This window comes from Podarcis raffonei, chromosome 10, assembly GCF_027172205.1.
Source record: "Podarcis raffonei isolate rPodRaf1 chromosome 10, rPodRaf1.pri, whole genome shotgun sequence".
Taxonomy (NCBI): Eukaryota; Metazoa; Chordata; class Lepidosauria; order Squamata; family Lacertidae; genus Podarcis; species Podarcis raffonei.
The window spans coordinates 38,149,593-38,167,274 of NC_070611.1; the positions used below are offsets into that span (position 1 = coordinate 38,149,593).

At 43.8% G+C, this 17,682-nt stretch overlaps 1 protein-coding gene across 3 annotated transcripts in view; it reads left to right on the forward strand.

Moving 5' to 3' along the window:
• The window catches only part of LRRIQ1 (leucine rich repeats and IQ motif containing 1), a 99,497-nt gene extending 92,020 nt beyond the window's left edge, over window positions 1-7,477 (forward strand). For all 3 annotated transcript variants that reach the window (XM_053405655.1, XM_053405654.1, XM_053405656.1), the window contains one exon: window positions 6,264-7,477. In XM_053405655.1, coding sequence (XP_053261630.1) covers window positions 6,264-6,397 — 134 coding nt within the window. In that variant the 3' untranslated portion in view covers window positions 6,398-7,477. The remainder of the gene's footprint in view (window positions 1-6,263) is intronic.
• The last annotated feature ends 10,205 nt before the right edge of the window (window positions 7,478-17,682 follow it).

Genomic DNA, 17,682 nt, shown 5'->3' on the forward strand with positions numbered 1-17,682 from the left:
TGTGGCATTAGTTTGACAAGAACAGGGCTTGTGATCTCAGAAACATTACAATGAAATATCGGCCTTTTGGTAACAATCATAAGCAGAGAACTCTGTTCTTTTTTGTTTCCTTTTGTCTGCTCCTAACACATTTGTTGACTTTGAAATTAAGGGTTATCCTACATGAAGAACTCTCAAGAAAAACTAGAAATGGGAAGGTTGAGGGCAGTACCAATATGTTTGGTACTGTAAACTTAGCTAGGAGCCATGCAGCAAGTTGAGATTTGTAACAGAATGTTATAGTGGGAAGTGTTCAGAGTCCAAGCCAGCCAGTCATTCCTTATTCCACTTTCCTTTTTCTCACCCCATCAATTGTGAATCTTATATATTATTAGGCTATTTTGAAGTTTTTCCCCACAGAGGGTTTTTTTCTTCTATTTTTCATCCCTGCAAACCTCAGTTCTACACCAAGAATGTTGGTATCTCTCTTTTGTTTCCCAGTGGCCCAGTTAAGCTACATAGACATCAGCACTTAAGATTGCTTTTTGATGAAGTAGTGATATGGCTCTGCTGTGGCAAAATTATTGTGTGTTTCTAAGGAGTTCACACAGGAGAATTTACTGATTGGTTTTTCCCAGAGTTCCTTGACTTTCTGTTAACAATGATGTATCAGATAGGAAGATAAAGATCACTAGAAATAATTATTCTCTTGCTATACCTACTTACACCCATATTATGCTTGGTACACAACATACCTTTTCTAAATGGCAGAAAGGAATAAGGCAATGATTCCAGAAGCCATAACTGTCCACTTAAGAATGTCCTCTCTCTTCTCCATCAAAAATATATTTATAAAAGCAATGCAATAAGAAATTATCCAGCACCTGAATAATGCTGCTGAAGTTATGAGAGGCAATGCCACATCATATATACATACAGTGGAATCTGTTTTTCAAATGCTGGAACTTATGTAGCCAAAATAACACCACAGGGAGGGGAGCAAAATCCTTAAAAGATGGCAAAATGAAGCCCAGTGCTAAAGGTGTTTAGTGGGCACACAGCACTAGCTGATGGGTGGAGCTGGGGCACAGAAAACCAGGGTATAAGGGGAATGGAGGAATGTCTGTCTGAAACCTGAACAGGAGCACCTCAGGCCGCAACATTATGTTGCAAGTCACACTTGCACTTCCCCATGTAGTTCTGTGTGGGATTTTGAAGCTACAGGATACACTGTGGCCCTTAACATCAAATTTAATAATACAGGTTCCTTTACTGAGAATACAGTTTATGAAATAAATAAGCAGATTAGTGGGTATCTTTTAGAAAAGATAATGCTCATACCATTATTAAATACGTAGAAGTAAGCATTTTATTTTATTTATCAAATAAAAATCACATTTTGAAGCTCAAGTCCCTAATACAAAGTTTTAGATACAGCCCAGCAGGATTCCTTTTGTTGTTGTTGTTCTTACCCAAGCCATATTAGAATGAAAGGAAGCTTAGAGCACAGTTGCACTCTTGCACAATTCACATTCATTTCCATGATCTTTTTGAAAGAGATGCTCAGGATAGATTGCATCCTATTGCTATTTAAGTAGTAGTCTTGTAACACTTTTCACCAAATCTCTCGAAGTGCCAAACCACTTCAGAACAATATTTTTATAAATGAAAACAGACTCAGAGATACAAAGGCTGGGTAGGAAGTAAGGAAGATAAGAAAATAGATTTCATAAAGATAGACAAAGAAATAGTTCATACCCTCATAACATTTATAAGAGGCAGCAACTTATAATGACAATTATTGGATCAAGGATGTCATACCAAAACAATAGCCCTGAGCACTTTCTTCAGTCTAAACACAAAATGAGGGACTGACTCTTTCACAAGAAAATTACAGTTTCAAAAACTCTAATGCTGTTCCTCCCACCTACCTTTTCCTCATCACAATTTTCCAACCTTAAAGTTACGCCTCCAGTTAAGGAAGCAGACAAACTCAATAATGTTGCTTTCTCACTTGGCTTAATGAGAAACCTCACCAAAGGCATAACTGGATTAACATCAGTGTTGCTCTTAGAATAGAGTTCCTTATCTGGTTCTTATAATTTTAATGAGGAAAGTTCACTATAAGTCCAGAGTTATTTCTGATTAACCAAACAGCATGGGTTGAATCCAGGCTTGCCTGAAGAAGAGTCTCACTAATTGGGGGTTTCCGAAGGTGAAAGGGGAGGAGACAATTTTCAGCAATTCCTTCTTACTTCTTCAGTCCTCTGCTCCATAGGGATGGGGGGGGGGGAGACTCCGGAACAGTGTAGGCAATGGCACAGGAGGCTGCAGCAAGCAAGAGATCAGCAAAAATTGCCTCCTGCAGGAGCATCCAGTGAGTGGAAGCATCCACTGGATTAGAGTACCATTTGTACAAGAAGGAATCCTTCCATTCACATAGGGAAATGTCTGGATGCTACTCAGGCACATAAGATGAACCACATCTATTTTTTTCCTTAATACTGCTGTTCTAATCTTAAGTGCAACTTCTTATAATTGGTTTAAGTTCTGGTGAAAGCTGTTAAAGAAGCAGGGTTATAGAGTTTACACCAGGGGTCAGCAAACTTTTTCAGCAGGGGGCTGGTCCCCTGTCCCTCAGACCTTGACAGGTGCCAGACTATATTTGGGAGGGGTGAACAAATTCCTATGCCCCACAAATATCCCAGAGATGCATTTTTCTTTCTGCGGCACCCCTGTGGGGCTCAGGAGCCCAGTTATGTCACCCCTTGCCCACAGAGCTGGCAGCCCCTCACCCTTTTTCAAACACCCTTCCTTGTAGAGTGTTCCCTCAGCCTCCTCTTCTTTCCCCTCTTCTTGGGAGCCCTCTGGGCAACCGCAGCTGCTTCCCCTCCGCCCCCGGTCTTTGAGTTGCCCACCCCAAAGAGAGGTGCCTTCTCACACTGCCCCACAGGGGTCTGGGAAGCACCCCCTGGCCAGCCCCAGAGGCACCATTCACCTTGGAAGCTTGTAGCCAGGGCTGCTATAACAAACATCCATGCAAGCCTTTGGGAGGCAGAGACATGAGAGGGCATCAGAGGAGGGAGGGAAGGAAAGAGGGACAGAGACCATTGTTGTCCACGGCACCCCTGACCATCATTCAAAGACCCCCAGGGTGCCATGGCACACTGGTTGAAAACCACTGGATTGATAGAACCAGCTCTTCTTAATATTTTTAAAGTCATTGAATTACCTTCATTTATCAAACAAAGCCATATCAGAGGCTTTGGATGATTTTGACTATAAACACATCCATCTAGAGGCCATATCCACTTTTAGTAGCCGTGTTGTATATACGTATATACTTGCAAAAGACTTATGCATCTCAAGGAACTGAAGTTGTCACCAGCTGGTGTGTACTCAAATGGAAAGATGCATATTTTCCTAATTTAATATGTGGAATTACATTAAAATTACACATTCCTTCTAATAGTGAACCTAAGTAGGCAAGTGTCTGTTTGAAAGCAAAATGAGACCACCTAAAAGCAAGTGGCTATATACAACATAGACTCACTAAGAATGATGGGCATCACCAGACATTAATTTTAATGGCTCTACTCTGAGTTGGACTTACTTGGATACAACCCAGGATTCTGTTTTTCACATACTTATTAATTAGGTATGCAAAAGTTTATGTGAAAGGTTTTTGTATAAAAAAGGGGGGGAGCCTGTGAGCTTCCATGACCTGTAGAATGTCGAAAGAATAGTGATGAGAAAAATATGAGCAAGACTTCTAATTGCCTGGAGAGGGAATTTTGGGCTCACATTTAAAATGAAAGACAGAAATTCCTGTCTTTTGCTTTGGGGGGAAGGGCGCAGTACAGCTTAATCACAACTATAATGACTCATTTCTGCATTGTTTTCAATGTGCACTCTCATTTCCATTTTGGGAAGTGCTGAATGTCTGCATGAACCAGAAATTGGGGACGCTGTGTGAAATGCACAATTAGGCTATGTTCACAGTGTGAAACACTTTTGTAGATAGTTCTTTTTAATTGTACACCTCTTCACATCATTATAATACTAGGCAAAGCAGCCACTACTGTCCATGTTGTCTGTACGCATAGGTGGGTATGTATACCAACTAGTACATGTACACCAACACATTGGTGTTATCTACTCCCCTAAATTTGTGTTCCCGTGCCTCCTGGCTGTGGGCAGAAATGATGTAATGCCACACTGCAGCTGAGCACATGTTGTTCCATAGTACTTTTTTGAAATTATTTTTGGTCATTCAAAACGCTAGCTGTCCCTAAAAAGAGAGTACAGAAACTGATGTACTGATTTATCAATATACAGTCTGTTCCATGGGTGTAGCCAAGGGAGGGCAAGGGGGCAGCTGCCCCGCCCCATCAATCTAAATCAATACAAATACCCATGGTCTGTTCTCTGCTTTTCCTAGTGCATGTAGCTAGACTGGAAAACGTGAATTGGCACAGGCCTTGCAATGTCAGAAAATCCACCCCAATAGGAGATGACATGAAAAAGCACTCTCTGTGTACACAGGGAGACAGAAAGCACTTGAGAAGTTCATTCTCGGTACAAAATGGATTATAACCGTTCCAGCAGGATGAGCCTTATATATATGAATGGTGCAAGACAGGAACGATATGTGTGTGCAGCACCCCAAAAATGTACCTGCATCCAGCACAGAATGCACATTATCACAGTGTGGTTGAGGGCAGATGGACTGTGGAATGACGAAGATATCAGTTGAAGCAGATGAAAATGGAAGAAGAAGCTAGAGGAATTAGTCAAATTGAGCTAAGGTTACCCCGGAGGCCGGGAACGTTTTGTGGGAAGGGAAACACACAACCACCGACAGTAGCAGTTATAGAGCACTCAGGTTCAGGATGCGCAGCCAGCCCTCATCCTGAACCCATTACCATGATCACTATATTGTATAGTAGAGGGAAGTGATAAAACTACATCTGACAAGCCCCAGAGAGTGCTTGCTATATGGCTCCTGTTTGAGGCTGATTAGAGCCCTACGTAGTACTCAGAAATTTCTGAAGGTGTTATTGACAGCTACATAGTTACCATTGAAGACTTAAGATTTGAATAAAAATTCAATATTTAGGTCAGCTTTCCCCATTTCTTATTCAGTGGAGTAAATGGTGACTTCCTCTGTCTTTCCCTTGGTGGAAGTCTGGCTAGCGTATGTTGAGCTGAGAAATTAAAATAGTAACCCGTTGGCCCTATAAATCATCTGGAATTTTCTTCATGTGGTTAAAAAATGCCAGAATCCATAAAAATGATATCTCTGTGCCACTTATGTGTTCATGAAATATGGTATGTGCAAATGACGAAGAAATAATTGGACACAAAAAGGAAACAATGAATATGTAAATTATATGTCTGGATTTTTTCAATTTGATTCTAATATTTCTAAAATACTGTTCCTGCCCATGCTTTTTACAAATCTCAGTTGTGTGATAGCATGTAAATGTGAATGAATTATCAATGCAATTTGTGAATGTGTTAACTATGTGTTTAAAATGTATATGCTTAATCAGAGGCATTCCCTTGTGAAATAGTATTCAGTGCTGACCACATTGTTGTCACTCTGCACATCTCTTATTTCCGCCAAAGTGGTTAGTGTGATTTCCTGGCCAATGAATGTTTTATCTGCATTTATTCAAAAGAAACACATGTGTGTGAGAGCACACACATATTAAATATCCACAAATTGCCATTGAGATCAAAGTTTTTAATCAGTTAATGGCTTTAAAGTAGCTTAGATTTTCTGCTAAAACTTTTTGAATTAGGAACTAAGTAACAAAATTACTTAGTAAAGCGGGTGGCGCTGTGGGTAAAAGCCTCAGCGCCTAGGGCTTGCCGATCGAAAGGTCGGTGGTTCGAATCCCTGTGGCGGGGTCCGCTCCCGCTGCTCGGTCCCAGCGCCTGCCAACCTAGCAGTTCGAAAGCACCCCCGGGTGCAAGTAGATAAATAGGGACCGCTTACTGGCGGGAAGGTAAACGGCGTTTCCGTGTGCTGCACTGGCTCGCCAGATGCAGCTTTGTCACGCTGGCCACGTGACCCGGAAGTGTCTGCGGACAGTGCTGGCTCCCGGCCTATAGAGTGAGATGGGCGCACAACCCCAGAGTCTGTCAAGACTGGCCCGTACGGGCAGGGGTACCTTTACCTTTACCTAACAAAATTAGGCTGCTGTTTTGTTACTATTATTATTTTTTTAAAGATGACTTGAGCAACAGCATTTTCATACCAATTTCTTCTTGTGTAGAAAAGGATGCACCTGTGCCTGAAAGATCACCTTTGGGGCCCTCACATAAAGAGCGGATCTCATTTCGAGACCATCCAGTTCAGCTCAGCGGTGGATGGGGAAGTGGCAAAAAGAAGGCAAAAGCTTTGAAATAGTCATTGGACCTTCAGCATTTAAAACATATGGTGAGCCTGTGCATTGCCATTCTTTTTGGATTCTGCAGATGGAAAGTTCCTCAGCTCCATGTATGCTGTATTTTATTTTACGCTGCATGATTTCCCACCTTTTCTTCTTCTTCTTTGGCTAAGTTCTTTTATAAATATCAGAGAAATTACAATATTTGTATCTGAAATTTATTTTTGCAGTATGGTTTAAAAGCATGTATGGAATTATTATAAAGTGGCTGGTATGATCCGGTGAACAAATGGATGTATACGTACAATAATGGTTTGTGATTGTGCAGTGGTATGTGACCGAGATAGCCTGATCCACAGTTGGATTTAAGTACATGTGTTTAAACTCGTTTCCTGTACCTCTCAATCAAGCAAAACAAATCAAAATCAAATTGGCCCAAATCTAGGTATTTTGCTTCTCTGCTTTGTAGATTGGAATATGTATCTGTTAAAAAGTAAAATGTGGAATGTCCATCTTATTCCAAACATATTAATGATGTAAATATGTTTTGTGTAAAAAATGCATCAATTTCTCCCCAGCAGTTGCACACCCCAGTGGGGTGAATGAATGCACATTCACAGCACATTAAAATTCAGTAATGTGATATTAAGATCTGTTTCATAATTCCAAATTATGTTTATTATTTTGTGGTACATTGGCAGCCTTCTTACGTTTCAGGTCTGCTACCCTATTTTCCAGAATTAAAGTATAACTTGTAACATCACACAACAATTTTGTCCTAGCCTATTACTTCAGTATCGGTCAAAATCTACCCTTTTGTAGCCTCATGATGAGTCCGTCCCTTCCATACCACTGATACTAATGTTGTTTGCATTACTTCAATGCATGTATGCTTTTCTTACTGAAGCAATGTTTCGGTTAGCATGGTACAAATTGCTGACAGAATCTGGAGAAACAATTCTTTGGTTTTAAACTCTTCTATTTACTTTGGTGTCATTATATCCCACTGGAGCCTTGACCCACTCAGAAATACTGTTGAAATAGAAAAGCTAAGACAAAAATCAAGGCTTCAGTCAATAAAAATGAAAAAGATGTATTAATATGTTGTGGCTGTGTTTAGAATATATTATACATTCCCAGACACAGTAAAGTTTCTATCATGTTGTCTGTTTTCATCAATGTCTTCAAGTTAATATGGTTTGGAAATGTTTCTCTTTGTCTAAGACCACTGTAGGGAAAACCAAAGCAGTATGGACCTCTAATATATTTTATGGCTGGGTTTGCGATAAATAGAAAATTGCACATTCGTCTTGCCAGCTATTTACTGCACACAAAGATTTGGGTATTGAATTACAATCTGTATTTTAATGTCTCATGTCATAATTCATTTTTTAAAATGAAAATGCTGCTAAACAGATGGTTTCAGCTTTCAGACTTACCTGCCCAACACTTGGATTTAAGAAGATGCAGTCCAAAACCCTAAGCACACTCACTTGGAAATAAAGTGCAGTGAAAATCAGTTGTGCAAAGTTGCTAGCTGTAAATTCACTGATCTCCAAGTATTCTCATTTTAAGACATTTCAGAATTGAGCTGTCCAGGTTAAAATCTCAGCAGTGGAATTCTGTTCAGGAAGAATGCCATTTGTACTCTGAAAAGTTTCCCATTCGTGGTGTGTGACTTGTCACATCCACACCATATGTTTAAAGCAGTCCTTTACCACTTTAACAGTTATGGCTTCTCCTCCAAAAGCCTGGGATCTGTAGTTTGTTAAGGGTCTCCAATGACTCTCAGCACACTTAACAAACTATAGTTCCCAAGATTCTTTGGGGGAAGCCACAACTATTTAAGTTGTATGAGATGTGGATGTGACCTTAGAATGGGGAGCCTTGACAACAAAGCATACAGGATGGCCACAGTCCACTTGCTCAACCTAACCTACCTTCCAGGGATGGAGTTAAAAGAAGAGAGGGAGCTATATATACTGTTTTGAAGTCCTTGGGAAAAGTGTGGAATATAATTCTGATAGACGTCCATCAACAGAAGTGCCCATGAAGAAGCTACTAAATTAAAATGGTGGATACCAGTAGCCCTCTTTCAGACATTACTTGCTTGAAAAGGGAAGGCATGGGGAAAGACAGTGCATGTTTAACCCCATTCAACATGCTTCTCACACGAGTAATGCCTGAAGAGAGCTTCAGTGAAGCTGCAATCCTAGACACACTTAACTGAGAGTAAGGCCTACTGAATTCAATGCGATTTACTGCTGGGTAGACCATTTTAGGGACGTGGGTGGCACTGTGGGTTAAACCACAGAGCCTAGGGCTTGCTGATCAGAAGGTTGGCAGTTTGAATCCCTGCAACAGAGTGAGCTCCCGTTGCTCAGTCCCTGCTCCTGCCAACCTGGTAGTTCAAAAGCACGTCAAAGTGCAAGTAGATAAATAGGTACCTCTCTGGCAGGAAGGTAAATGGTGTTTCCGTGCGCTGCTCTGGTTCGCCAGAAAGTGGCTTAGTCATGCTGGCCAAATGACCCGGAAGCTGTATGCCGGCTCCCTCGGCCAGTAAAGTGAGATGAGCGCCACAACCCCAGAGTCATCCACAACTGGACCTAACAGTCAGGGGTCCCTTTACCTTTAGACCATGTTTAAGATTGCAATGCATTATTGCCATACCTTGAGCCAAACCCCATTTTGGCTGTAAGCCTTATTATGCTTCTAAGTATGAAAACTGAGCTTCCTGTAGGCTGGGACATTGAAAGCCAGTGTCTTTGACTCCAGGTGAAGTTACTTCCAATAGGTTGTTAATTGCATATTGTGTGCCTGTTTCATGAGTGATTACAGTTTGACATGTTTGCTCCTCTGCAGCCTATTTATGGCAATGGCCTTGATTCCCAGTGCAATCCAAACAAAATGACAGCTGTGGGAAGGGGGATAACAGTGGCAGGCAAGCACTTCCCATATAGGGGTGATTGCATGATGCACAGGCATTTGTGTAGCCATGCTAGCGCCCTGTGTTGTGGAACTTTGAATCCCTGGACTTCAGACCGTGTTTGTGGCAAAGCAGGTTTCTAGTCCTCATAAGCAAAATTCTAAAGAAACCTATACAAATTGTGAACCACAGAAAGCAAATCACAGTCAAGAATTATTTCCCTTTTCACTATGCTCACTAGTCTTTGCCTCCTTTTGCCTTCATCATTCCCTATTTAGCAGACTGGAAAAGGATTTTTTTTATTTAAAAAAATGTTTTAACTCCTAATGAAATAATGCTGAGATGTTAAAGTACAAGAACTTGGTATGACTTACATCAGAGAAAACAACTGAATGGAGATATCTTGCTGCCAGAATTGTACAAGAAGCCCAATATCTGTTGCAGAAACATCCTGGACTGGGATTTTCAGCATATGCACTGTGGGGTAGGGAGAGGCAGATGCCGGCTTCAAGTTTTGCCCTGACTCTGCTACTGGTAGGTGAGATGAGCTATCAATATCCTTGCATATAAAACAAAGTGTTTTATTTGTTACTTTGTTATGCATTTTTGTGTTTTTATATTTAAACCACCTTGTGATCCTCAGATGAAGGGCAGTATAGAAATCTAATAAATAATAATCACAGACTTGTCACCCAGAACACATTTTAAGTAGTGCTAAAAGCAGCTGCTCATTCATGTGAAAGTGATCCAAATGGGGTTGTCCGTTACCTTCCATTTCAATTTATTTCCCAATCCAATACAGTTCTGGACGCTTGGCTATTTTCTAGTTATAAAATCTATTAGTTCACTCCATCTCTGGGTGGTGCCGCTGACCTCAGTAGTGACAGGATACAGTTGCCGCTGACCTCAGTAGTGGCAGGATACAGTGTAGACACGCACACAACAATCCTTTTTAAATGCATTCCACTCGTGGCGAAAGGCGTTGTTTTCTTTGACCTGCAAAACTAGCCTTAGTACAAAGATTCAGATTCCAAGTACCCTAACACCTTCCCAGAGGCTACAACGCTGGAGGTGGCTGAACTGCCGTTCCGGTTAAGTTCTTAGTATTCTCTGCAAATCAGGATTGCTGATCCCAAATCCAATCTCTCGTCGTTCGGGGCGCTGTTTTATGGGCCTGGCTGGGCTCCGATTTGGCCCCAGGTGGGTCAGAGTGGACGGCTTCGTCCAATAGCTGCGTATTCGTGTTTCTAAGGCTTCCTTCCTTCCTCCCTCCCTCCCTCCCTCCTTCTCTCTCTCTCTCTCTCTCTCTCTCTCTCTCTCTCTCTCTCTCTCACACACACACACACACACACACACACACACACACACACACACACGTTATTTGTACCGCGTGTGAATATTAACGAACAAGTCGGTCTCTTGAACAGGATCCGGCTGAGTCCATTTTAAAGAGGATAGAGATACCAAAACAGGTTCTCCTCTGTGTTGATCTGTGAAAGCAAATCTAGGCAGCGCTATAAACTTTGTTCGGTTAAATGGTTGGGATTCATTCATTGATGAATCTATGTGGCGGTCAATTTCAATCGATAGGTGCAGTTTGTAACTTAGGAGACGTGAGTTTTCAAGACTCACCATTATAGTGGGAATTTCCTTTAGCATATCAAACCAGGAGAACTTACAAATAATAAGGTTTGGGGATTATGCAAAGTGATATAGGCCCACCCAATACATTCAAAGGACATTTAAAACACGACCTCTTCCCAAAGAATCTCGGGAACTGTAGTTTTTAAGGCTACTGGGAATTGTAGCTCTGTAAGACGAAGCTGCTTGTTTTGTGACTCCTCTAATCATACAATGAATGCATCCTTCCCGATTTGTTTTTCAACATTATCATCATCATGATAAAACCTCGAATGACAAAGATCCACATCCAAAACCAATAACGCTACACTGTAAACTATGACTATGGGCGCCTTCCCAGGAGTCTGATCCCGAAGTGTCCGGCTGAAATGACTGGGCCTTCTTCCCAAGGAAATTGGTTTGGAGATCGGAAGCTGAAAGAGCCCTCAAGCCCCCACCCCGTCCCACTCCCTGGGGCTAATAAACTAAATCTGGGCTGCGTGAAATCCGTTGCAAACCTCTGTCCCGCAGCAAGTGCCCCTTTCAGTTCCACGACAGAGGCGCCTCTGGAAGCGAAGGACTCTCCAGCTCTGATTTCTAAGGGCACATGCTTCGGATCACGCCGCTTCCAATTACATGTAGTATATCTTGACCTGAAGACATCAAAAAGAAATAGTTCCTTCACCGTCTGAGGGGGTAGGGGTCTAATATTAGGAGTATTTGTTTTATTTATTTATGGTTTACTTATCTGGCCCGCCTGCCGAAGCCCAGAGAACTATGCCAAACATACAGCACAGATACGGCTATGCCCAAAATACAGCCCAGATGTCCAAAAACAATAACAAGGAAAGCCAATTAAAATTACCATCAAATCAGGGCAGAAGAGAGGATCGCGCCCCAGATCTTAAGCGCACTGGGTGGAAATAAACGCAAGATTCTCCCTGCGTTGAAATCGGGGCTCTGATCTACCGCAAGCGAGTTACTGTGGAGGAGCTTGTCAGTGAGAAATCCTTTACCCTAACGGGTCAAACCTCAGTCGTAGGGTCGGGGAGCTTCGAAACCGCCCCGGTCTGCTGACCCAGTAACTTTCCCTCCCCCGCTTTGAAGAGCTGAAACCGACACGAGTGAGACCTCGGCTGCTTTGATACGGACCGTCGAGGAGCAGTGCCTGCCTGCTGACGAACAGGCCTTTTGATACCACAACAAATCTGAGAGTTTGGGGAGCCACAGGATTGCTTGTTGGGTTTTGCTGCCCAAAAATCAACGTGGTTGTATCCCTCTGGTAGTCTGCAGTGCGAGGAAGAGCGAGAAGAGCGCGAGATGCACTCTGGGATGGATGTCTTCTTGTCCCATTGAACTGAATGGTTGTGGGTTATGGCTTCCCATCACGGGGAGGGGGACCCGCATGTTCATGTCGGTGGAAGTTTTGTTTTGTTTTGTTTTGTTTTTTCATACGCACACACAAGCCCCATCTTCTGAGCATCATTCTACTATTCGGTAAATTCCAATGCGCTCAATAGGACTTGCTCCCAAGTAAGTACGCATAGGCTTATAGAACACAATCTCCAACGAGGTTTCTTTCCCCTGCGGGAGCTTCGCCGACTTGAATGAGAGCTGAAACGAAACAGAGAGACATATAGCAGAATGGGATGGCTTTTCAACCTGAATAACAAAAATGCCAAGCAAGCCATATTTTAAAAAGGATAAACAAAACACGGATCCTAAACATCCGGCCACTCCACCTCAGTTTTCCTGTACACGTCTTTATTTGGAAGCAAATAGGACGATCTTTTTTTAATACGTGTATGAGGACCTGGTCGTGTGAAGCCTGAGGCTGATCAACCTTGCGCAGCTCTCATTCAAGTCCATCGGGCTTGCACAGGGGAAAAAACCTTCCATAGGATTGGACCTACGCAGTGCAATGTTTACTTAGGAAAAGGAATCCCAGGTAAACATGTATAGGATTGCAGCGTATGTGTGTGCCTCTTTTAATTAAGTTTTAATAGTGTGCAGGGTAACAAGTCAGACCCTTTGCAATAAAACCCAGCTCGACATATGAAGTCTCGAGTCAACAATGGAATCCGGGAAGCGCCAATGGTCAGAGAGTCTATCTCGGGTTTATTTTTAGGGAGATAGAGCATCTACTTCCGTCGTTAGAATTCACTGGCTCTTCCGCAATTGGGGAAAAACAACAACACACTGACCCGATTTCAAAACGGGACGTCATTTGTTTCTCTTGCGCTTAGAAAGCAGTCGGAACATTTGGTGCCTGGCTGAGAATATGCTAATGGCCCAGTCAAAACGCTGTTTGGGAACTGGGGAATCAGTTCCATTGAAACCAGGGGCGGCGTGGATGTGGGATGGGTGACAGCAAAGTATTCGGCTTTATTGGGTGAAGCTGAGAGCGGGAGCCAGTGCGCCACTGCTAGCCAGCCCAGCCGACTTTGATCGCAATGGAACTGGCGTCCGAGGGAGCCTGTTTAGGATCTGGGTGTACCTTTCGGACACCTGACTCCCTGGAGGGAGGGGGGAGCTTTGCTTTTGATCAAGGGCTCGAAGCAATGACAGTATAAACGAGCAGAGAGGAAAAAATTCTCTCCTACTGAGCTCGCCCTTTTCCGCACTGGAGGGGATCTACAGCGAAGAAAAAACGACCTTGCCAGACAAACGAAAATATGATCGCATCTGGTACCCCACCTTATTCCTAACACGTTTCCCATGTGATTCAACTTTCCTGTCAATTACGGTTAGAACTGAACGGCCAGACCTGCGCAGACTGTGTGGATTTATTCAGAAATAAGTTCCAGGAAGATCGTGGGCATGACAAGAGGAACCTGTTCCTTTAAATTTTGCTCCGCGCCTAATGCATTTTATATTAAACTATATTGTATTGTATGTCATCATTATTGGCATTCACTGTTCGACAGGCTCACAATCTATAATAAACAAGCCTAGTAGTATAAGGAGGGACATACTTGCAGCAGCTCAGTCCGATCCTGGGCATATTTCATCTGAAACAAGTCTCACCAAGTTGAGAAGGATGTATTGCACTGCACTGCACTGCGTTATGTTGAGTTGCATTTTATTTTATTGTGATTTAGAGCTGAAGCTGCAGTCCTATGCACACTTACTTTGGAGTAAGTCCCATCGAAATCAGTTGGCCCCTGAAACAGGAAGTCGCAGCAGCACCGGGTCCCCTCTCTACCAGTAAAAATGCAACACATTCAATAACTAACAATTTGCTGCGCTTTTATGACGCTCAAAATCAGCGGCAGTCGCTTTACTGTTGCTAATGATAGGGCCGGCACTACCACCCCCACCCCCTAAAATCTGTTAAGTTTTCTCCGCGCCACAGCAACAAACTAACGGAGTTCAACAAGTTGTCACTTTCTAGTAAGTGTAAACAGGATCGCAACCTTGAAGGAAACACACGGCTGCCTTGCAGATTTTAACGCCCCTTCCAAAACTTACGTTCCCTGCAAAATCTTGGGATAGTGTTAACTATCCTCTCTCCTGCTTCTAGGGTCCTACCTCACCCAACTGATTTCCGTCCCTGGGCAGTTTTTATTTTAGGATAAAACAGCACGCTCGCCTTCAGTGCTAAAGAGGCCGCTTTGTTGCCACCTCGCAGAAGGCTAATTTCGGGGGTTTCCCCTCGGAGACGTGTGATTCCATTACAGTCAGTGGCGCAGCTTCGCGGCCGAAACCCTTTCCAAACTGCGGCGGCTGCAGAGCACAAAGGCAGCTCTTGTTGGACTGGGGACAGGCTGAGATGAATTCGTTCAGGTTCTTTTGAAGCAGAAAACCCCCGATTCTGCGTTGCTGGGCTTTGGCCCGAGCATTTCAAATGCAGCGAAGCGGGCTTTGAAACAGTGCGTGCGCAGGACACTCCAAAGCTTCGCGTCAATCCAATTTGACTGCGGAATTAGAATCGCAACCGAGGGCGCGTGGATATCTAAGGCGAGTCCAGGCTGGGGAATGGCGATCTGATCAGCTTCTGTGCTCTTCATTGCCATGTCAACATCTCCTCTGACCTCTCCCACCCCCACCCCCCATCTCTAGGTATGCAGAGTTCCTCCCCAAAACACTAACACGGAACTTTCCGGACCCAACAAAGGTTGGGTCAGTCGTGCTGTGACCCTAAAACTTACTCGGCTGAAATCTAAGGAGCTTCCTAGTAAATAAACCGGGAACTCACCAAATACACACCCCGGCCTTTGAAATAACCAACGTTTTGCACTGCATCACTCAGGGTTTGGACACAGGCAGTAACGGGTGCGGGTCTCTTACAGAAAAAGAAAAGGAAACACCATTGTTTCCTATACAATGCACGTCTACTAGTCCAGCTGAGTTCCATGGTCCTCCTCCCAGAGCAGGTTTTGTTCCTCTGTGCTGTTTAAGGAGGAAACACTGCAGGAAGCGAGGAGGGCGAGTTCTGGAGCAGTCCTCGTGAAAGACACACTTTACAGAGCAGGGCTGCATTCACACGACTGTTAATTCCGTTTCCGTCCGTTTTCCCTAACTGTTAAGTTCTGCGTTATATTTGAGCTTTCCCGCTATGTAAAAGCCACTTCTGGAACTATAGTGGAACACAGCGCGACTTTAGCGCTCGTTTCCGTGTTATTTGCTTCCAGGGTCAAAACGCGTTTTCAAATAAAATGGAAATGAGCGCTAAACTAGCGTTACATTCCACTACTGCTCTGGAAGTGGCTTTCACCTGGTGTGAGAGCTCAACTATAATGAGGAAATGTCCCGAATATGGAATAAAGTGCCAGAGTGTCGAACGAGGACCTGGGAGACCGGACTTCAAATCCCCACTCAGCTACGAAACTCAGTGGGTGACTTTGGGCCAGTCACTCAACCGACCTCACAGGATTGTTCTGCGGATAAACTGGGGAGGCGGGGAACTATGTACGCCGCCTTGAGCTCCTTGGAGGAAAGGCGCGCTATAAATGTAAAACTAAAACAAAACTCACGAGTTAAGCCCCATTACGTCAATGGATCTTACTCCCAGAAAAGTAGGCATATGAATGCAGTCATACTGATACTGGGTTTCGCTTCGCTTGCTTAATCCTCCAGTTCTCATCCATCGACTCCTTCGTGTGGATGTGTGAGAGAGACAGGGTTCACTGTATGGATGAACTACGGGACCCGATCACGCAGCAGTCTTAACGCCATCCTAAGCAGTGTGCTTAGAAACGCAGCCGGGCAGTCTAATGGACACGTCAAGGACTACCGGTAATCCCACTGAGACCTGGTTGTCACTGTACTACTGGTCTGTGTCTGGCATGCTCCACAACAGACCGCAGGTAGGAGCTCACACGTCTGAAAGACCATTCATTCCATACATTTTTTAATGAAATGAAATAAATTCCACACTGGGGGTGGAAGGGTGGACTACATCTCCAGGGAAAGTCAATGTTAGAGCCCTGTTTTTGGTCATGATATTAGGTGGAGAGATTTCACCCCACACAAATACCCTGCCGCCCCCAAGCATTGTGCAGTGGGACAGTCCAGAAACATGTTTCCCTCAGTGGTACTTCGCTTTACAGGAAGTTTGCCAGAGGCCGCAATCCATGGTGATGCAGAAGTCAGTCCCATTCATCTGGCACCGAAGTAAACTTGATTAAGAACACATCAGATATACCGCTTGCCCTTTTTAGCATCTTTGTTGCACAGTTTCTTGGATTTCAGCAGGATCTGGATGGAAGAGGTCGCCAAGCTGAGTCCCATTCCCTTGGGGCCTCTTCTCAATTCGCTTAAAAAATGGGGGGGGGGGTGTCTTGAAAAAGGCTCACGTCGCTTTCCTAGCAACAACAACCATCACTGTGCGCTCTGCCTCAGAAGAAGCCCAGAGGCTTTTGCTGGTACCTGGAAGGCAGCCTGTAACGTCAAGCATTCATGGCGCTTCCCAGACAAAATGAGCAATAGCTACCCGACTGTACATGTGAAAACGTCAGTATTTAAACAAAGAGTTTGAAAAATATGTTCGACTCGGCAGAAAGCGAAAGGAGGCACGCTTGCTCAAATATTATGAGCAGACCTGGTGACCGCAAAGTCCCTTTTCAGCATTCACCTCCACGCTTATTTTCAAAGGGCAGGCTCCCCTTCAAGGGGGCGGAGGGAGAGAGAGAGCCAAGAATAGGCACGAAACCGACGGCTTGAAACTGACCAGGATCCCTCTGCTGGAACACACGCGCCCCACGCCGCAGGTACAGAAGCCCACCCCAAGCGCACCATGGCGCGCACGCCCGGCAGAACTGCGCCAGACGCTTTATATAGTATCACTTTCCCGTCAGCCTGAGACTAGTTTACTCGCGAGTCAGGGCACTTAGGCTCGCAGCCAACAGACCTGCCCCTACTACATTGCATCATTTTCTTAAAACCAAAGGTTAGGCGGTTTATGTGTGTGTGAAAGAGCAAATATTTCTCTCATTTTTAGCAAGAGTCAGCCAGAATTTCAACTCAATAAAGTTCTCTTTCTTTCTCTCTCCCCTTCCCACTCTTCCCCTCTTTCTCTCTCTCCCGTTTGCCTTTCTCTTGCTGTAGAACTTTAGCATAAGTTGGACGATCGTTGTACCTTAATCCTAAACATGATAGAAAAACTAGGCAAAAAAAAAAAAAAAACCCAAACACCTTTTGCAGCACGACCTTCCGTCTGGTTGACAGTGAACTTCGTTGCACACAACATACCGAAGCACTTAAACTCAAAGGCAATTTCTTTCGGTGTCTCCCCCTCTTACTCATTGTAACAATATT